The sequence below is a fragment of the Lycorma delicatula genome, chromosome 3, assembly GCF_047948215.1.
Source record: "Lycorma delicatula isolate Av1 chromosome 3, ASM4794821v1, whole genome shotgun sequence".
NCBI lineage: Eukaryota > Metazoa > Arthropoda > Insecta > Hemiptera > Fulgoridae > Lycorma > Lycorma delicatula.
In genome coordinates, this window is record NC_134457.1 from 222777521 (window position 1) to 222800541 (window position 23021).

The following is a 23021-nucleotide window of genomic DNA, read 5'->3' on the forward strand; positions in this document are numbered from 1 at the left end:
GATCGGAGTATCTGAGAAGAAAAGATTAGAAGCTTTTGAAATGTGGTGCTATAGGAGAATGTTAAAAATCAGATGGGTGGATGAAGTGACAAATGAAGAGGTATTGCGGCAAATAGATGAAGAAAGAAGCATTTGGAAAAATATAGTTAAAAGAAGAGACAGACTTATAGGCCACATACTAAGGCATCCTGGAATAGTCGCTTTAATATTGGAAGGACAGGTAGAAGGGAAAAATTGTGTAGGCAGGCCACGTTTGGAGTATGTAAAACAAATTGTTGGGGATGTAGGATGTAGAGGGTATACTGAAATGAAACGACTAGCACTAGATAGGGAATCTTGGAGAGCTGCATCAAACCAGTCAAATGACTGAAGACAAAGACAAAAAAAAAGGGTTAATGATATTTAGAGCTTTATTTATAGCGTATAGTTCAGCGGTAAACACACTTGTAATACCAGGGAGACCAAACATATAAGTTCTACCATTGACAACAACCGCACAACCAACGGTATTGTTCTGTTTCAATCCATCAGTGTATACCAGTGTGTCTGGGTTCATCTTGGAGAGAACACACTGAAACATTTGCTAGAACACAGTAGGTAGTGTAGATTGTTTATTGTATATCATAAGTTCAAACATAAAATTTATAAGGTTTATTCCCCAAGGAGGATGTGAGCACGGATACATTGGAAAGAATGAAGGTGTGTCAATATTTATATGGTGCAGTAGACGTTGGGTACAGACACCTACAGGTGCAGTACAATGTGGATGGTCCTCATACCTTTCTAAATTAGGATTTCTAAGGACTGAGTCAAAAGCCGTGTGATTTGGCTGTCCTCTGAGACAAGCAAAATAAGATGCGAAAAGCTGATCCCATCTACCCAAAGTGATTTGGTTAACTGGCATTTCTCCCACCAACACCCCATTCGGTCGCCCTAGAGCATAGACCAAATGTTCTGTGCCAAAAACGGCTACTATGCCTCTAAAAATCAGTTTAGCGACCTAAATCCTAAATGCTCTTAATGATCTACCTAACATGTGTGAGTGAATTATGCAAGGTGCCGTACAACACCTGCTTAAGTGTCCCAATCGCTCACTTGTCAACCATAAAACTAAATCGGGGAGGCGTTTGTGAGCGTCTTAGTTTCCCCCTGACCTCTAAGTTCCAGGTTGGCTCGGTCTCTGGCCCCCCCCAAGAGTAGGGCAGTCGCACATCATATGCACATTTTTGAGGTCCAGTCGGGACCTCCCCGCAGACACACAACTCATCAGCCACCAGGCGAAACCGAAACAGATATTGGTTCAAATTTACATGGTTGGTGAGCACCTGGGCACCCGACGCCCTTAAAAACGAACTCGAGGCATACCATCCCTCCATAGGCATCCGAGGCTCCATAGCCTCTTCCGCAGACGGGAGATGGGCAACTGGACGAAATTTTGTTCCGGTGCATTGTGATCACCGTTCCGCTCCGGTTCTGGCCCGGCTCGAAACCGCATCCCAAATGCCTCGGCCTCCCGACCTCTTTGCAACTTCCACATGACGGCCCGAATTTTCACCACTAAATCGATTGGGAGAGCCTTTCCCAATACGGTAGTAGCCTCGTAGGAGGTTGTTTTAAATACACCAGTGCATACTATCATGGCTCTGCGCTGGGCATTCCTTAAATTTTGAAGCAGTGCTCTATTTCTTTCCAACCTATGCGCCCAAACTGGCGCCGCGTATGCGATCATAGTTTCGAAGACGCCTCGGTACACCAAGTACATTTGGCGGCCCGACAGCCCGTAATCCTTCCGAGCAATCCTTCTAAGTTTGTGCATCACATAGACAGCATCCGCCGCAACTTACTTAATATGGTTACTAAAAAGCAACTTATCATCAAACAAAACACCTAGGTACTTATGAACCCTTACTCGGCTGATTACACAGCCTTTATACTTAATGCGGGGGTTACGACTGCATGATAATTTGTCTGCGCCCTTCAGAAGCATAAACTTCGTCTTGGGCACAGAAATCCTTAAATGTTGCATGTCCATCCAGCCTTCGGTGGTTGACAAAGCCGCCTGCGCTCTACTTTCTAGCTGCGGTTGTGAATCTCCACGAACTAAAAGGAGACAGTCGTCGGCGAAAGCCTGGGCCGTGACTCCTTCTGGGAATGCCAACCCCAGAAATCCGTCAAACACCAGGCTCCACAGCAGGGGACCGAGAACGGAACCCTGCGGGCTTCCCCTGGTGACGGATTTTTCCACAACTAGGTGCGCATCCTTAAACAGAGCCGTACGGTTAGACAAATAGTCTCGTACCACGGCCTGTATGGCTTCGGGAACATTGCGGCGTTCCAAAGCATAGAGGACAGAATTCCAACACAAGGAAGGAAATGCTGCCTGTATATCAATAAAAATAGCAAAAACATATTTGCAGTCGGCGCTTTCCACCTCGGTAAGAGCATTTAAGATGCAATCCTCGGTGCCAACCCCTTTCATGAAGCCATACTGGCCTCGATTTAGAATACTGCTCATATCAATGCTTTCTTCGAGCCGTTCCACAACCAGCCTTTCAAGCAACTCGCCGAGAACCGGCAAGAGGCTGATGGGTCGATAACTGCCGACCTCACCACGATCCTTTCCAGGTTTCAGGAGTACCCTCACAAAAGCCACCTTCCAGCAACCCGGAAAGCAGCCCCAGCTTAGGCATTCCGTGAACAGTCTGCCGAGCGTCTCTCTTATGACAGGCAATAAATGGTGGAAACTATCCGGGTCAAGTTGGTCAATCCCCGGTGCCTTCTTTAATGCCATTCGAGAAACCACTCGGTCTATATCTTCGGGTTCCACGGTCCGAACGCCAGGGAATGGTGTTTCACCCGCCCTAACGCCGATTTCCGCTTCACCCTCCGGAGCATCTGGAAACAGAGTATCCAGGAACGCCCGGTAAGTCGCCACAGATGTTACAGTGTGGTCACGACCACCTAACCCGCACCGAACACTGGACAACACGTGCAATGGCTTCGGTCGGTAACAGGTCTTAGCGAGCTGCCGGGGATCGCGCTGCAACTCGCGCATGGAGTCTTTCCAAAGCTTGAGTTTGGCTTCCTTGATGGCGTGAACATATGTGTTACGGGCACGCCGGTAGATCCGAAGACGCTCAGCGCGCACGTGGTTAACGATATTCCCCGTTAGGGGGCAGCGCTGGTACCTTATCCGCGCGGACCTCACTCTTGCGCGCAGCACGCTAAGGTCAGAGGACCAACATTTCTTGCCGGGCCTCCGTCTGCCTTCCACAGACGACCCCCCGGAAAATGGGGTCATGACGGCTCCAGGCACGCTCAGATCAGCGGACTGGCTGCTTATGACGGGTCCGTCCATCGGCCTAGGCCGCCGTAGGACCTCGTCACAGCCACTCTTGATGGCCCGGCCGATTAGCTCCGCCATCAATTCCACCTCCTCCCTACACTCCATGCGCCACTGCAATCCCTCCAGGGCAGCATCGCACACACGCCTCAGCCTGCGTTGATCCAGGCCCCTTAGGTTGCAGAGACCTGGATTTGGTGCCCTAGGACCGCCTCCGTAAGCAATATCGTAGGTTATAAGCCTATGATCACTCACACTGGCCTCGGGCCAGACAGTCCATCTACCTGTATCCCGAAGCAAGTCACCCGTCACCAAAGTGACGTCTATATAACTCTCTCCCAGTTCGCTGGAGAAAGTTGGTGGCTGCTCCGCATCATTAATCAGGTAGAGGTTCCTGGCTTCTGCGAACTGTTCGAGAGCAGCGCCTCTGGAGTTTGTGAGTGGTGAACCCCAGGCGATAGACTTGGCGTTTGCGTCCAGCGCAATCAACACTCTGGTGCCCGGGAGACCGTCCAGAATCCTCCCCAACTTCGCCAGCAAGTCATCGATACTCTATCCAAGCTGGAAGTGTCCCGACACAAGTACGACATCGAGCGTACCCCTCGTGATCCGCACGACGGTGAATTGCTCATCAGACCACTGAGGCATCCAGAAGACACCCGAAGAGTCAGAGCTCACCACGACCGCAGAGAGCGGCCGTCCCCCACGAGTATTAATAACTTTCACCCCGTGGAAGCCAACCACCCTATCCGCGACCGCGTACGGCTCCTGGACCAAGAGGACCTCGAGGTTGTACTCCTCAAGGAGCCTCATGGCCTCACTCGTGGCCGCCCGGGAATGGTGCAGATTAATCTGCCCCAGGCGCAGGCGTTCGAACTGGTGAATCCCCAAGGGCTTCTGACCGTTCAGGCGTCAGCTGTGTTGTGAACAGCTCTCGCTCGGGCTATATCGTACGCCTTACATTGCCTACCCCCTACCCTGTGACCAGTATTGCTACCCTTCACCTGGCAGCAGGCGGCACACTTTGGTGGCGACGACTTGGCAGGGCAGTTGGTTGCCCTGTGCCCCGGAGTGGCACAGTGATCACACATCTCCTTCTGCGCTCTGCATGGGAGAGCGGTGTGCCCAAAGCCCTGACATTTAAAGCACCGGGCTACCTGGATATGGTCGACAACCCTACAGGCCGTCCACCCAAAGAACAATCTTCCCCCGGCCACTAAGACCTGCCGGATCTTTGGCGAGGTCTCGAGAACCCAGTGACTCTTTAGGGATTCCTTCCTCCCCAACTGTGGAATCACCTTAGTTTCCCTAAGGAAGTCCTCGACGGCCATATCCAACACAGGATTTTAGCCGTGGATCGCTTTGAGGATTTCGGGCTCCTCTACCCGCGTTGCCCTCGGCATATCATAAACCAATATCTGAGGCTTACGCTCGGCTAGCAGCTGAGCCTTCAGCCCGTTCTTTGCCAGAACATCGGCCTCCAGCAGTTGTTGGGACAGATCCTGCGCCGTCTGGTAGAATACGCAGGAGGAGATCTGGAAGTACACTCCTTATTCATCTCGAGAAGCCGTTGGTGGTCGGAGCTACGGGAGGTCGTTCCCCGACGAGCAGGCCAGCGGGACCGCCCACGGTCACGGTTGTGGTACGGGCGGAGGGAAAGACTTACGCAGATCTCAAGGATCCCCAGGATTACTGCCCAAGTGGTTTGTGGCAGGCACCTCCCGGAGCTTTGTTGATATTTATGTGCGGGTCCGGCTCTGTGGGGGGCGGGGTAAAAAAAGGAGGAAAAAACATTTCAAATAATGTATGAACGTTTCCGTGGAAAGCTAGTGATTCGTTAAGAAAGGACCTTTTGTATTCCTACATTAATGAACTTTATTATATTGAAATATATTTTTAAGAGATATTTGGATTATTGTAAATATTTTTTTCTAATGATACGCGCAGCAGTTTTTCTTCAAAACCGCTGATCGATACGTAATTTAAACTTAAGATCTACGATTTTAAGGATGACCGTTTCCCCAGTTCTTGAACATTCACAAAACATACACTCCTGTTTTCTAAGAAGAAATTTTAGCCTTTACTCTAATTTAATAGTATCGAATGAAATAAGGAAGTAAGATCCATAGATTAAGTCTCGATACGTTTACCAAGCTCTATGTTTGTTAATTGCGTGTTCAGTTGTTTCTGCGATTATTCTAAGCGGATGCAAATAATTTATTTACATCCAAGTTGAGAATTAATTCTTCACTCTATTAATAGCTAATATTATTTTCATTAATAATAACAAAAAAATTAATAATGAAAGTATCTATTGTTGTAATTAGTATATGTTATAACGAATGAGATTGATATTTCAAATTTAACAAGTTGTTTTGTAAACAAATACTTTATCTTTGAAGAAAAAAAAATGATAATCACGTAAACAAAAAGGAAGGGAAAGCGGTTGGACGAAAGAGAAATTTTTATTTGTATTTGACGGGAAAATTATCTAGCCGTTGTTGGCAAGCCTGTCTTGGCGCCTGTTCCTCCCAGTTCAACCCCGACTCCTGCCTTGCCAAGTTCTAGAGTGATCTCGCATTGTAATCGCAGTTGAATTTTTTCGTTAAAAACTTATTCTTACGCTTCTTTATTTCTACTTATTTTTAATTTTTTATTCGCAATTATTCAAAAAAATTATTTATTAATATAAATATATTTTATTTTAGTTTTGTGAATGAGTAATATATATAAATATCAGACAAATGTCTACGGTGTTTGTGAAGAAGAAATGAGCTATAGGGAGACGAAATGTGCTTGTTTTTGGGATTATCTTGTGCCCTTCATTCGTTTTTGGGGGCTTCTCACATCAGTAGGTGAGTTTTAAACTGATAATATGGATTTCTCATTTATTAATAATCGAAAGTGTTTTAAAAAATTTACAAAATCTTAACACGTTAATCAGTTTGATCTTTTAAAATCGATCCGCGTTTTGAATTTGAATCGGACGGATCGGTTTTGCGTTATAATTGTAGATTATAAGCACACCTATTGCCAAATGTTTGTGACGGAAACTTTAAACTTAATTATTGAAATTAAAATTTTAACACGGTAAAATAAACAACACCGTTTTTTTTTCTGAAGAGACGTACTTTATTCTGCACAAAAATATCTAACACAGCTAACGGTTAAATTCATACAAAATTTTAATTTAAAGATAAATTACCTTTGTAGGTTATTGAACTTCTTTGCCAATTTTTTGCTGATTTGGTATCTTTTTCTTTTGTATCGATACAAGTTATAGTATTTTTTAGAAAGGTTATTTTTCTCCTTCTACTATCTGCATACAGACTAGCTTTTATCTCTGATCGCTTATTCAACTGAACCTTTTTGTTCTGCATATATTGCAATAAAAATTTGACATTCAAACTGTTGAGTCTTAATACGGTTGGAGAGCTCGAAGAATTTTTATTTAAAAATTAGTAATACAATTTGGGAAAAATTTAATTTACGATACGTAAAAAGTTATATTTAAAAAAAAAGAAAATTTAATCTTTTTATACCGGCAAGATCGTTCGGAAAACTGGACTCAAAAAAAGAAAACTTAGAAGGAATGTTCTTAAAATTTCATGTATTTTGATTTCGTTTGTTTTCAAAGTATCGTGAACTATATTTCTCATAAAAATATATTCGCATACTTGAAGATAATTTTTTTGTAACTGTTGAAATTTATTTATTCAAAATCGCATAAATCGTTCCGACATTTTCTATATTAAACTTTTAAAAACTTGTCGACTTTTTTCCGTAATAGGAAATTCTGAAAGTTTAACCGATAATAGTTTTAAACATTCGGTTATTTCCGTTTGTCGTAGAGGGATTGGTGAAGGGGGAAAATTTATTGGACACCTGGTTGTTAAAAATTATATAAAAGTCACGCGTTTTGTATCGCGTAAAATGTAATAAAGTTACTTCGTTAATGTTAGGCGAATATTTTTTTATTCTTTACAAATTTTCCTTTAACGCTTTTTTGCTTTCTTCTTTCTACTTCTGCTAGTTTAACGCTCGTTCAAAAAAGAGTCTTTCCCTATTCCTCAGAAAATTTATTCTTCTCGCTTTACCGCATTAATATTTGAACGATGTAATAAATAAGGGTAGACTACCTTTAATAATGCAAAAATAAAGTTTTGCATATACGTTCAATAAAGGCGTAAGAGAACTATAACTTATATAGTGTATTTTAATAATTTATTTTCAACAATTAATGTATAAAAAGTGTTTTTTTATTTAACTATACGTAATAAAACATTAAAATCACACCTTGATCCAAAGCACTTAAAGAGATAAAAGGGTGGCAGTAGGCGGAGCTGCCTCATTTTACAGTCAACGATATATATGATGGGGGTAGTGTGATCCGCATCATTCTGGGCCTTCCGTAAATACCGTTTCTGTTAAACATGTTGTATTAGTTGCAAACGGATTGGGTGGGGAGTTATCCAGCTTGACATAGCAGCGTGAATTAGAATGCCGATGATACCTTTTTCCCTGAATTATTATGAAAATTTCTTGTATTTATTAAAAAAAAAAATAAAATAAAATAATAAATCTAGTTTACTTGAAGAAGAAGTAGGGGTAAAACCTTCTTTAATCCTACATAAAATTAGCCATTACTTAGAAGAGCTGTCTTATTATTTTTTCATGTAAGGACTTTAGTTTGACATCATTTAATACTTCAAGCTTTTCTGCCTTTTCCCGATAGTGTATGTTTCTGAGAGGGAAAAGAACTAGATGATATCTATATATTTTTCACTGTGTCCCTAACTTTTGTAGAGCATTCGATATTATTTGCGAGTAATCAATTAGAGTTTAAAAGAGATTTAGGCATTCATACTGATGACAAGAAGTAGAACGTGTAGGTTTTTGGAATTCCATAGAAATTCGGTATTTGAACGTAATCTATGGGTATTTAAGGGCAAATGTTTAAGGAGAAAATACCGTATAAAATTTGTAAATGCAATTTATTATAGACAGCATTAAAAAAAAAACAAAAAAAACTAAAGAAACTTTTAATTAAATAAATGTTTTTATACTTTTGAAGAATTCCACTTTCCTTGCAATAATAAGAAAATTTAGCAGCGTTGTAGATTTAGGATTACTTTTTTTAAAGTTAATTTCTGACTCGCCTTTATTCAATTCATCTGGGGTGTTGTATTAAGTAAACATCCGAAAGTTTAACGTTTAACTCGAGTTGTTCTTTGTTAATGAATCGCATTTTATTGAATATTTTTTATTATTTTCAGTGATTTTAATTTACGATGAAAACTTAAGGATACGGAATAAATTTCAAAAATCTTATCTACATCGGATTTGACTGTTATGTTCTAAAGAAAAAATAAACTAGCAAAAGCGTATCCTAAAATTTTAATAACAAAATAAAATCTTTCCGATATGAAAATATAATCTGAAAAATATTTGTCAAATCAAAGGACTAATTATTATTCGAAGGCCTGATTAAGAAATCTGAATCGGGTTATTTCTTCCCGAACGAGAAGCCCTTTCAAATCGCGACCGTGGAGTTATGGCTTTCGTTAACCCTCTTTTTAATTCGGTGCCATAGCCTTCTTTTCAACTTCGCTGGCACGAGTCCAGTTTATACTAATTCCTACCTTCGATCAAAAAATACCTTCCCTCCGAGGGAAGCTGCACCGGTACAAAACAGCAATGTAAAAACAAAATCAAACAGATAAAAGTGACTAAAAAAAGAGAATTCGTTAATAGAATAATCTGCGATTTAAACTTCAGTATTTTACCGATATCAAATTTTAATTAAATTTTGATAATTGCTATAGAGAAAAAAAATTCATGAAGGTTGAAACGGTAATTATATTTGGAATAATAATCGGTATTCGATGAATCAATAAAATAGCGTAGCGAATAACTTTTCATTTTTCAATCAAAAGGTGTCGGCGTTCTCTCGATATCAATTTTTTCTTAAAATTATCGTTGTTAAATTACGCACATAAATGCAAGTCTGTTTGTAGGTAATCATAAAATACAAAAAAAGAACCTTAAAAATTTAGTAAAATAGTTACTTAAAACGTAAGTTTTATTATTTATTTTGTTAAATATGAATTAAATACCGTGTACTTAAAAAAATTATAACTTTTTTTATACGCATGCGAATCTTTCTTTCCTTGATTTTAAAATTGTAATTACGTTACGTTTTGTGTGTAAGGAGATATTTCATAGCTAAGAAAGGAGGAGGTCTCTAGTTTAAATTAATTGTTTTAAATCGTACGAATGAAAGCCGTTAAAAATTTATCGACTTTTTCTTTGATATAACTTTTTTATTTGTTAAAAACTATCGAAAGGAAAAATAAATAATCAACTTTTATACAAAAACGATGAAATGAAAGTTTTTTTTTTTTTTAAAAACATAGTAAACCAATTCACTGATTTTGAGCTTAATATTACTCGTACTTATTTTACCTTTTATTTTATTATTATACATTTAACCTTTTTTTTTTAATTAGATCGATTAGGATTAAAAAAAAAAAAAAAAAACGATAAGAAAGGCAGAGCCTTCGATGTAAATTTCACAGAATATTTTTCAAAACTTTTGCTTCATTATGAAAAATAAATATTATACCTTTGATTAATTTTAATTCCTCGATAACGCTGTTTTTCCGTTGTGAGATTTAATTATTAATCGTTACTTTAGAATTATCGGTTTGAAACTGAACAAGGCAGATGGTGTGCTTTTATTAGGTTAAAAGCAGTTAGTAATCAAGATAAAACTTTTTGTAAGTTTCATTTTGGTCGGTTTTGTTATTTAAGAGTAAAGTTGAAACAAATAGTCTTACTGACAGGGACGAAAAGTTTGTAAGAAACGATATAAATTACACTAGCATTAAAAAAACAAAACAAAAACCAACTATTCTCTTATTTTTGATTCGCACTCGATAAATATAAATTACTGTACCTTTTATCAATATGATGCTTTATATACGACCGTTATTATTCTATTACAGAATATCTTTATATCCGAAAAACACATTAACATACCCTTACACAATTATGTTTAGTCTTATGTTCCTCTGTTCTCCTGGAAATCGAAAACTTTAGCAACCTTTACGAGATCACGAATCGTTTACGTAGACTAAAAGTCCAACTGAATTCATTTAGATTTTAGTTACGAACTGAAGCTTCACTCGTTTGAAATTGTTAGACGGTTAATATTACGAGTGATTAAGACGTTAGTAAATATATTAAAAAATCACAAACGAAGAATTAAAAAACGATCTGTGTTTATAACGCGAAACAAAAATCAAAACCTTCAAAATCATATTACGCAATGAGCAGGCCCAAGTAAAATCAAAGGTAATTTTACTATTTAAGTTATATTGCTTAAACAAAACACTCTCTCGATGACACGATCGTGCGTAAAATTAATAAACTTATACGACAAAAATCGGTTGGTGTTTAAAAAATATAGCCTCGGAAGTAAATAGAAGTACTAAATTATAAACCGTTAAAGAAAATTATAAACTGAGCTAAAGAAAAAACATAATAATAAATCTTTTATTTTTATTTTCTCAGAATTTATTATTTAAAACGGCTAACATTCTTAAAAACGGTGATTGTTTTGCCGGTCGATTTTTAGGAATACAAAATTCTTTTCAAAAAAAGAATACTAAACAAAAATTAAATTCCTTTTTTTATCGTTTGTTTAATATTTAATAAAAACTTATTTCCATAAAAGAAAATTTTTTTTTTTTTTTTACAGTTTTATCCGCTTAACCCAGCAGCCATTAAGGTTTTACTTTTAACAAAATTTCTAGTCGTAATATTGTCTACATCACCGGTTTTGTGTTACGGGGGAGAAAAGCTAATATTTTTCATTTCACAACTTTAGAATAAACTTGTTTTTAACTTTTCATAAATTCGTAAACAAATTTAAGGGGAGCTGGAAAGTGAGGTAGAGGTAAGCCAGAACAAATAATGCATCCGTCGTTGTTTTTCGATCGGTGAAGTTTGTCGGTTATGAATTAAATCGTATTACAATGACGACTTTTACATCGGAATAAAAGATAAAATGATAAACTGTTGTTTGCCTTCTAATAAAACAGTCACAACTAGCTTTATTTGTATCTTATAAATAAGAAGTAATCGATTATACGATGTTAACCTTCATCAACTGAACGTATAAAGTCGACCTATATTTTACGGTACGTAAAGTCTAATGTTCTAAAGAATACTCTTATGAACTTACTTTTTAAGCTATACTGTAACTTTTAATAAAACTAACAAAAGTATAAAAATTACGGAAATAATATGCAGTCTCTGTCTATTTTAAAGGTCACTGTCGTTCTTTTCTTGTCTATTAAAAAGGTAATGTGCGTCTTGTTTGGTTATTAACTACGTTCTGGTTTTAAAAAAGATTATACCAAGTACTAAAGTTATGCGATTTTTTTTTGTTATTGTAATTAAACGTTTGTTTTTTTAATCTTGTGTTTTTTAAATTTTTTATTAGTACTCGCAGAAAAAAGAATTCCTCTGAAACCTCCACAAAACTTATGTTTTCTATAGATTATTATCGTAATTTTACGATATTATAATTTGTATGTTTATTTCTGTAATAAACACCGGTAACTTTCATAAAACTTTTAACCTATGTCGGAACGTTTAAAATCATCTGGTTTATAAAATTTTGTTTATGTGACTTTTTGGAAGTCGATTTCTCCAAATTCTTATTCTGTAATAAATTGCATCTATCTATACTTAAAAATAAACACCTCTTTCGTAATATATAATACAGTAGTCTATTTAAATCGGTAAAATATGTATGCCTAGAAAAATACGACAGTTAACAATATTTATTTAGCGTTTTCGAAGTGTAACTTTAATTTAAGTATTGATTTATTAAAGATTACACAATTAGCCGCATGTAAATCGTTACCTGTTTTAACACAGTATCTCCAAAATTATGCAAAATTATAGGGTAAATGCACTATTATTAACGTTCACATTTGAACCTAAAGTAGCACTTCGGAAGATCCAAGTATTACAACTGTACTTACATATTTTTTTGTAATTGTATTTACCAGTCTTACGTCTGTATTTTTTTTATTTTTTGGGGGTAAAATGTATTTATACATATTTATTTTCTACTCTTCTGTATATTTAATACATTAAAGATATAGATTTCTGGTAATATACAGTTATATTTTTAATCGTCTTTATTGATGATTATCGATAAAGATTATTCAAAATGTCAAAACGCTAAATAAAGTTTATTCCTTCGCTATATATTAATTTGGTTCGTTCGGTTATTGTAATAGATAAAATGTTAATAAGTACGGGAACCCTTAATTGAGATTTCAGCGGTTAAATATAGAAAAACTAAATTTAGTATATTTTAAATATAATTGAATTTATTATTAATTATTAATCTATTTTAATTTATTACGCTCCTAATTCGAAACGGTCTATTTTTCGGTACGAGACTACCGCATCTCAAGTTCCCAGACGGTGGCGACTCACAAACTTTAATTGTAAAAAATAGAGGTCGTTGAAAGAAAAAAATTATTTAAAAACTTCTTTCTACAACAACTTTAGGCAAAACGGCCGTTTAATGTTTTTCACTGCTAATTTCAAAAGTAGTCTGCAGTAGCTTTTAAATAACGGCTCGATAATGAAACACTAAAAAATAAAATTTAGTTACTGATTCCATCTTAAAACGATCTATTTTTGATCCGCTGTTTTTGAAAACGACCGTTGATGTTACCGCTAACGTATTTACAAAGCGCTGAAGAAATGGTAGACCAAGAAGCATTATTAATAAAAGGACTAGTTTAATTTACGGTTTCATTTTTGTTACTTAATGTTTCTAATTTTGTTGTCGTATAGACTTAGGGGCATCATTTCCGTACCTCACCCTGTACTTTAGTTCACGTGTAGGTTTGTCGTTTCTGAAGACAAACTTACACGTAAATATTCGTCCCATTTTATTCCGTATTTATTTCCGTTTGTTACAACAGATATTCGTTGTCGTTGGCTTAACCTATTATAAAGATTTCAGCTCCTGTATTCGATATTCAGGAGTCCGCACAGAGAACATTAGGTTATATATAAAATTTATTTTAAAGTGTAAAGTAATTTTGTTTGGAAATAATTTTACTGGCCTCCGTAATAGAGGAATAGATTTTGTATCTTTTATTCAGAAGTTTTAAGATTCTACGTATTTAGAAGTTTCTAAGTATTAATCCTCGGTTAGACACCTTTTTTCGTATTCTATGAATCCATTTACCGTAAAGGTAAGATAGGATGATTTAAGACCGTAATTAGGCGATAGACTGACGTTACCGGTAAAAATAGATAAATGGAAACTACATTTATTCTTTCTGAAATTTATAAGTTTTGACTTGAGTTTGTTTTAAAGATTGGATTTCTAGTATTAGTGCAGAAATCTGACTTTGTCAAATGATATTAGTAAGTTGGGGTAAGCTTTTTTCTTGACTGTATATATATATATATATATATATATATATATATATTAGAGATGAAATATATCCAGAAAACTTCTCATTTATGCCAAGAAACAAGGATAAATTTTTGTTGTGAAAGATCCGGTAGTTGTTTTGTTTATTCCGAACAAACAGAAACCCTCTTCCTCATTATATAATAGTATAAATATAGATTACTTAATTTAATTCGATTATTATGTAATATTATTCATTCGATTCTTTATAATTATTCACTTCAAACCCTGTTCACAGTTCATTAATTCAATTCATTAAAGTTTTACCTTCAACCGGCAAACCTCCATACTACATATACATATATTTTTTTTTTCGAGGTGAAATATATACAAAAACCTTCTCAGTTATGCCAAGAAACATACGTAAAAATTAAGTAGCAATAGATCGGGTAGTTTTTTTGTTTATCCCGAACAAACAAAAACCCTCTTCCTTTTTATATAATAGTATAAATACAGGTTGTTCCATATAAAACGCAACCCATCAATCGCTCATCCATGAAATTTCAAAAGTCAAGCTTACTCCCCTTCTTTCTTTTTCCTGTTTAGCCTCCGGTAACTACCGTTTAGATAATTCTTCAGAGGATGAATGAGGAGGATATGTATGAGTGTGAATGAAGTGTAGTATTGTACATTCTCAGTTCGACCGTTCCTGAGATGTGTAGTTAATTGAAATCCAACCCACCAAAGAACACCGGTATCCACGATCTAGTATTCAAATCCGTGTAAAAATAACTGGCTTTACTAGGACTTGAACGCTGTAACTTTCGACTTCCAAATCAGCTGATTTGGGAAGACGCGTTAACCACTAGACCACCCCGGTGGGTTTAGGGCTTACTCCTCTACTCGTTACTGAAATGGACTCGTCCAACATCTGAACATCGCGGCGATGCAGTAGAACACTACCGATAGTAACAACAATGCAATCATAACGTTCAGTGTATTGCTAGAGACAAGATGGTGTTTTCGCTAGATGAACGTGTTTTCATTGTCGAGTCGTAATTCAGGACGAAATCAGCGGTTGCAGTGCAAGATTTTTTCGCCATAAGTACCCAGATAAACCGGCTTCTAACAAAACATCAGTATTAAGGTTAGTCGCAAAATTTAGAGACCGGTTCTGTTAATAACAAGGAACACAAAAGATCTGCGTCAGTGTTGAATACAGATACAGTCACTGAAATCAAAGACCGATTACTCGCCTCGCCAAATAAATCGATCAGTTGTTTTTCTGCTGAAATAATTTGTCTAAATCGACTGTTCATCGGGCGACCAAACGAATCCAATTACAACCTTATCGCATTCAAACGGTTCATCGACTTCTTGAGCCAAAGAAAAACGGCTACAATATTGTCAACGGTTCCGTCGATTTCTGCGTGAGGGAATTAACGTTATGGATTCGTTATTTTTCAAAGATGAAGCACGGTTTCATTTGGATGGCTACGTAAACAGCCAAAACAGTAGAATTTGGAGCGCTGAAAATCCCCACGTTTATCGCGAAAAACAATTACACCCGCAGAAGTCGGGCGTGTGGTGCGCGATATCGCGGAAGAAAATAATCGGTCCTATTTTTTTCGAGTACACCATTAATGCAGAACGATATCAGGATATTTTATTTCAGTTTATCGCACTCTTAGAAGAGAAAGACAGACACTGCCGGCTACAACATGACGGTGCGACATCGCACTACGCAGGTTCAACTTCTGATTTCGTCGAGGAATTCTTCGGTAATCGTGTTATCGGTCGAAGCTTGTGGCCATCAAGATATCCAGATTTGACTGCGGCGGATTTTTTCTACGGGGTTACCTCAAAGAAAAAGCCTACAGCAACAAACCACGAACACTTGAACGATTGAAAGTCAATATTGAACAAGCCGTATTAAATATCCAGCCACAAACTTTGAAAAAAATTGCAAGAAACGCTATAAAAAAAATCGAAGCTTGTATTCAAGAAGATGGCGGCCACTTCCAACATTTACTCTAAATGTAAGGTAATGGATGGTAATAATAAAAATTACATTTACATTTACACATGCCTTTTTATTATTTCAATACCTACCAATATAAGGTTGGGTTGCGTTTTATATGGGACACTCTGTATATAGCTTCCAAAATTACTATTTTGGAAGTGATTTATTATGTGATGATTTTTTCGAGCAAGATTAAGCTTTTTAATAAGTTATTGAGGAATTTTGGGTAAACTTATATTTTGGAAAGAGTTGAAGGCTTTAGGGCTTTTTAAGGAAATTATTCTGTTTGTCTGATGGGTTATGTTGAGTTGTTCTCGATGATTTGATTAGTTGTGTTTTGTTATCTGTTTGCTAGTATGTAAAGGGATATGCTAAATTTTCTTTATGTTTTCAAAATAAATAATATTGTTGTATAACATCATTTGAATAAATAAATGCTATTTATTCGTATTCTAATGTTTTTCTCGTGTGTGATATGTGTTGAACAAATGTGATGAAGTCTGAGACAAAGATACGATGAACTCATGAGAATGTAGAGTTAGTAAAAGCGAATCGCAATTTCGCTCTACCTTAACGACACCCTTGATACGTACGTAGAAAAGAACTTAATCTTAATACATTTAAATATTATGCTACGTAAAAATACAGATGTTGCAAATTAGCAGAAAACACCAAAATCAGTTAATAACCAAATACAATTATAATCGGTTACCAAATCGAATACAATTTTATTCTTCTCACAGTAAATATATTTCTCTGGGCAATAACATCAGATTATTTTGAGATCGCCGAACGTAATCCACTTATGATTGTTGTATTTAATTTTATCGCGAACGAATTCTTAATTATCGTAAGCTTTTTTTAAATGGATAGAATGTCCGACGGATATTGACGGATACGTATTCTCGTTGTGAAGAAGGACAACTTTGAGGTTTCTTTTGGACGAATGTATGAACAGTCTTCAATAAGTCCACGTATATCAGTGCAGAAGAATAATTCTCCTTCTTCCGAAAAATATGGAAGATCCTTTTCTCTGTACCTGAACTAGGAAATTGAGGTTTCAGCCGCTAGTAGGTTCTTATCTTTAGGCCTCGAACCTAGCAATTCTGAATTGCCTTTGATCAAATGGAAGTCTCAAACTAAATTGTTTAGTTCAGACAGTTAATAAAGCTCTGGTGCACAGCTGTTTCCGGGTTCGTACTCCTGGATGTTTTTTTAATTTAAATCGCTTGTGGAATGTTCTATATCAAGTAACTTTTCTGGTGGATTTGGCACCGGTACGTCTGAACTATGAGGAACCGGGCGTAAAGCGAATGGCATATTTAGATAGATGATACTTTTTTATTCTTAAAATTAAAACCGTGAACACCAGTGAAACAAAAGTAACAATCTTTGGTGTGATTTCACGGCTGTCGCCACTATATTTGAACTCCAAACCTGAACGCTTCTTATTCACCGTTTGACCACCGTCTAAGTCCTTCAACACATGTGTAGGAAATGTAGCGGGGTGCCCCAGTTTTGTCTTGATCTCGTATTTTCGCTCCGACATAAGTGAGGTTTACTTGTCGAAGGAAATTGTTAGGTAGAACGTGGTGATCTACCGTTAACTCACCGCAAATATAATAAAAAGAATCTACGGAATTTTTGCAGCCTGATGAAGACATTTTAAAAACGGAAAGTTTGCCTTATGGCCTGAAAATATATTCTCCACCTACAAACACGCGTTTGATCACGGAGGGGGGAAAAACTCGATTTACGCACGCTGATGATCAAAACAGCACTGTTAGTAGTTGCACGGTGCACGAGTAGTACGGATAGCTGCAAATAAACATAGTACGTGTTGCCAAGTCTTGTCAACCAACTGTCGACCCAGCTCTCTCACCGTCTCGTCGTCTTCAATCCCCCCCCCCCCCGTAACTCTCGTATAAGAATGCGTAGTATAAGCCGCTGGTTCCCAACCGTTTCCTAGTGGTGGCGCCCTATCCTAAGTAAACGTATGACTACTCGTAAGTAAAAGATAAAAATAAATATAACTCGTGTATCTTCATTATTTTTTTACTTTATTAATATTAAATTAACAATTATAAACCTTTTGATTCGATTAATTATGAAGCTTTTACAATATTTCGAAGCGCCCCTGTTCAGAAGCCGTGCCTCCCCTCTCTGCTCTCCGTTAAGAGGCCGTGCGCCGCTGCGCAAAGTTTGGGAATCACTGGTATAAGCAAAAAAGTGAATATATTATATTAATCTATTATAAAATAATAAAAGATTTTATAGTATTACATTTCGCAATTTTTCAACGTTTTACAAATTTTGAAATTTGCAATTTACAAAAACTCCTGACGTGGAAAAAATGAAGGTTATTTTCGGATTGAGCGCTAAAAAATAAATAGGAATCGATTATCAAAAGAGAGCTTATTTATTTAATATCACTACATGAGCCTGACGCTAAGCTTGTGCGTGGGGTATGGAAGTGGAATTTTATTAATGTAGCGTATGAAAAAATCATGCCATGTCTAATCGGGATACGAACCTGGGACCTCCAGATGAAAGGCGATACGATACCACTCCGTCTCTCTTCGTATATCGATTCAATAATATGGAATTTTGATTACATTTTAGATGTGAATACTTAGAGGATATCTAAAAAATCTGATGTGGACATTACATGGGTTCCTTGTACGCCTATTAAATTACATGCGCATATTTTTTGCTGTACTTCATTTAAACTTAATTCATTTGAAAGTAAGATACGATCCTCCAATTCTTTAATTAAGTGAACAGTTACAGAATTTCTGAAATATTAGTTTTTATTAACATCAAATATTTATACGATTATTAATTCAACAATCTTGCATGAAATATTAGGTTAGAGTAAAAGTCCATTTATTACTCGTATTACTAGATCAGTATTATTCGTATCTTCGTGAGTCGCTGATTAACAAAAGTTTCAATTTCTGGTGTGTCGTATAAATAAAAGTTAATAATAATTAAACTATTCCGTTTAGTGAACTCTTGTACACTGGTTACAAATGTTAATTTCGACCTTACGGTGTAAAATATTCATTTTTTGTTATCGGATTATTTGGTGAATAATCAAAAATGAAAAAGAAATAATCATACAGGAAAAAGAACGATAACATGAAGAAATATGTCTCACATAAACGATAAGAAAATGAATTTGAAGAGGAAGAAAATGTTAAGAACAAGGGAAGAATAAAAAAATTAAGGGAAATTATAAATATAAAGAGGAAGAAAATGTTAAAACCAAAGAAAGAATAAAAATATTAAGAGAAGATGAATATAAAGAGTGAAGATTTGAAAACTAGAGAACTTGATTACAAATTAAGATAAGAAGAATTATATCAAACCAAATAGCGATTAAACGATCGGCAGTAACAAACAAATAAACGAAATGATGATCAACTCCGACTTAGGGAGAATATTGTCTGACAATATCAAGAGGAGTAATGAACTAAACATAAGAATTTTTTGCAGTTTATTAAATATTCGGCATGTATGTCTCAGTGTATATGTTGTTCTTGTGAGGGTCTTTAATGTAGATAAAATTAAATAGAGATTCTAGAAAAATAAAATTGAACAGAAATTAAACTAGAAAATCCAAAAACAATACGATTTTAAATTATAATTTTTAATTAACGTTAAATAATCAGATATTTCACAATCACTATTACATATACACATATGTAATACGCCTATTAAATTACATAAAATTTTATTTCATTAATAACTTCTGTTTTTTTAATTTATTTTTTTCTTATTGAATTTATTGTAAAAATATTTTTACAGTCGCAGGCTAATAATTATAAAATTAATATATTTAAATAAAAAAAATAACAAAAAAAGAAGGAGTGAAGTCTGTTTCGAACCGATGTGCCTTCCCTTGTAAGATTCACATATTTCATTAATTAAAATTTTATTTGGCTATAACTCTGGAAAAAATGAAATTAAGTACCACATATGATATATTGTTGAAAAGCTTTCAATGTGGACTTTCAACGAGGACAGCAATACAAATTGTTTATTGTTAAACTGAATTCTGCACATCTGCTTGAAAAATTTTGATATATATACGTTTAATGATTCGGTTGACATGGAGGGGGATGTATAGTTTTCACAACAACTCCAAGGTTATTTGTTAATAAACTACTTATAATATTTAAGAACAAGTGACGTTAGATTGTTAATTTAACTGATTCGGTCAATAAAATTGTTTACGGATCTATCTTATAATTAGTTGTGGTATAATATTCATGTTATCTACATCAAAACACATGAAAATATTTATCTTTATTAATTTTTAACCGTAGTTCTTATTACAACATTTCTATTTAAATTCAAGAATATCATAAAAGCAGGTTTGTCTTTATATTTACACTTAATTATATAAATAACAATAATATAAATTTTTTTGGCTTCAACAGTTTTACGTAAAATGTAATTTTTCATAATTTTATGAATCCCTTGTTGCACTATGATCTTCTTGTTTTTTAATAGATGAATATGAAAATTCTCAATTAAAATTTAACTCAAGAATTTTTATCATATCAGATGCATTATCCTACCAGGAACAAAGTAATTCACTGCTATCTGCATTTTGTTATGTATAACCATCCCAACCCTGTAGGAGCAAGACACGCACCGTGTGACGTTACCGGTCGCCATACCACCCCGTCCGTTCCGAGCTCTGAGAGCTTTAGCGGAGATCGTCTTTAGACCCTTGTAACTGATTACATCTCACTGTCATCAGCTAGGCCTCGGTCGGGATGCCACCGAGATAAATGCCTCGGCAGACATTTGCATCGGTAAAATACAAATCAAATATTGTCTTCACGTAGGCCTCAAACGGACATCTTCATATCCAACCCAACATGATCCCCTCAAAGTAACTGACCGAAACCGCGGAAGCGTGGACCCCGCGCTTCGTCCAAATTTGACAGCACCGTTCGTGACTGTGAATGCCTCAATAAACGAACGAGTTGAAAGTTAAATCGGTGCTACACTCATACCGATCAAAATTATGTTTTACGCAACGTAGAAATTCAGACCTACCCCCAAATAAGTCGATCAAATTAAGTCACCTAACAAGTGGAACGTAACCTCATTCCGGTTCGCGCAGGAGCCGGGGACAAATACCGCCCCCCCCCCAACTTGGTTCCATCGTGGAGTCTTGGGCTACCATACCCCGGCAGCGGGAGCCCCAAATCGAATCACAAACAATACCAATATAACCGTGGCACGATGCCAATACCCCTACCTTCAATCGATCCGATGCTTAGGCCGGAACCCAAGCCACCCGGGATCCTGCTACGATCAAATACCTCGACTAAACTCCCTCTGCAGACCTACACACCTCACGAGCACGAAGAAAACCAGTCGCTATAAACCACTCCTTGCGAATCATCCGGTTAATACGGAGATCCAGAAAGGAATGTATTCCCTCAAGTTCCCTAACACCTCGTGAACGTTCAACCTCATATCGGGGACAGACATAGAAAACGCGGTTCACTGTATCATTAGTCCCGCAATCCGGGCATTGACTCGAATCCACGAAACGAAACCTAGCCAAACTCGTCCGATAGGCACCGTGCCTGTAGAGAAAATGTGTGATGTACCGATCGGGAGAAACCGATCTAATCGCACCTACATCAGACACTGTAGGAAATATACCATGCGTGTTGTGACCCGTGGGGAATTCGTCCCATCTGACCTGCCAAGACGCAAGGCCCCGGTCTTCAATCTCCTGCTTACGTTCCGACGTCAATAGGATATTTACCTTGAAAATGTAGAGTTCCTTACGCTCTTTAGCCAAGATAGCTATTGGTTTGACTCCGGCTATAACACAGACTGTTTCCCGCGAGACTGTTCCATAACCGCCTATAACAGCCAGCAAGAGGAGTCGCTGGGCTCGCAGCAAAATGTCCGCGTAACACCTAAAAGCCAAGCGGTGAGCTCAGACATGAGCAGGATATAGCATAATAGCCTCACTGACATCTTTGTAAAGGATGCGTGGTTCGGTAATTCTATCCCCGATCGGAATGGATGGCCCTACCGATTCCATAAAAAGCATCAGCGGTCTTTTCTGCTACATACTGTAGATGTTCCTTGAAATGAAACTTCTCATCAAGGATAACACCCAGGTGCGTTTGAGCTGTAACGTACCGAATAGGGAGACCGACTATCCGAATACGGATTCGTCGGGAAGCAGCCAATTAGCCCTTAAGCAACATCATTGTGGTTTTCTCTGGACTGAAAATAATCTTATATTGGAAACTCCGATGGTTGAAATAGCCTGAAAACAGGGAAACTGTCCGACGGCTGAAATAACTTGAGAGTACTTCTAGTTCATTTCGTGTACACTTACGCTTCTGCATATGAAACAGGGCAGAGGGCCACCGTAAGTTATTAAATGCCCCGGATATGTCCAGAAAAATCCCTGATACGTATTTACATGAACTAGAGAAAGCTTTAGAATGACATCCTCAGTGCTCTTGCCCGGTCGGAAACCATACCGGTTGTCTATTAGCAAATGATCAGCGGCCAATCTAACATTAATACGCAAATAGGACCTTCTCAAAAACATCGTCAATTGCAGGCAAGAGCGTTAACGTATGGTAAGAAGAACTAACAGTAGGATCTTTGTCGCCACCTTTGAACAACAATTCCAAGTCACCACGCTTCCAACACGCCGGAAAGTGGCTGGCGAAGAGCAACCACATATATTCTAGTTAGAGGACCAAGAACTACTGGAAGCGCTCGGATGAGGAGCTCTGCTGTGATGCAATCATATCCGGAGGCCTTGTGTCCTGCCACACTGCAGATCACGCGACGCACCTCCGCCTCAGTGATTTCAGAAGATTGTAAGTCAGTTTCGAAAACCGCAACATACCGTCTGACACGCCGGTGGTATCAAACCACACTCACTATGGTGTCATCCGGAAGCAAATCGTTCAGCAAAATATTAAGATCACGGCTCTTATCAAGTACCACATTCTCGCGGGTTGACAAAAAAGACAACAGGACTTCTTTCCTGCGCTTATTTCCAAGGGCTCTGTACACAACGCCCCAAGGATCTCTATTCCATTGCTCCTGAATGAAGGAATGCCAGGAATTACGGTTGGAGGACCTAATGCTATGAATCTACCTAGCCCTTATTCTACGGTAATCCGCAATAGGGC

The 23021-nt window shown here is 37.1% G+C and overlaps 1 protein-coding gene across 2 annotated transcripts in view; it reads left to right on the forward strand.

The window, feature by feature from the left end:
• The first annotated feature begins 5869 nt into the window (after positions 1–5869).
• Positions 5870–23021, forward strand: part of LOC142322469 (uncharacterized) — a 343373-nt gene continuing 326221 nt past the window's right edge. For both annotated transcript variants that reach the window (XM_075361584.1, XM_075361586.1), the window contains exon 1: positions 5870–6198. In XM_075361584.1, the coding sequence (XP_075217699.1) occupies positions 6060–6198 (139 nt within the window). In that variant the 5' untranslated portion in view covers positions 5870–6059. The remainder of the gene's footprint in view (positions 6199–23021) is intronic.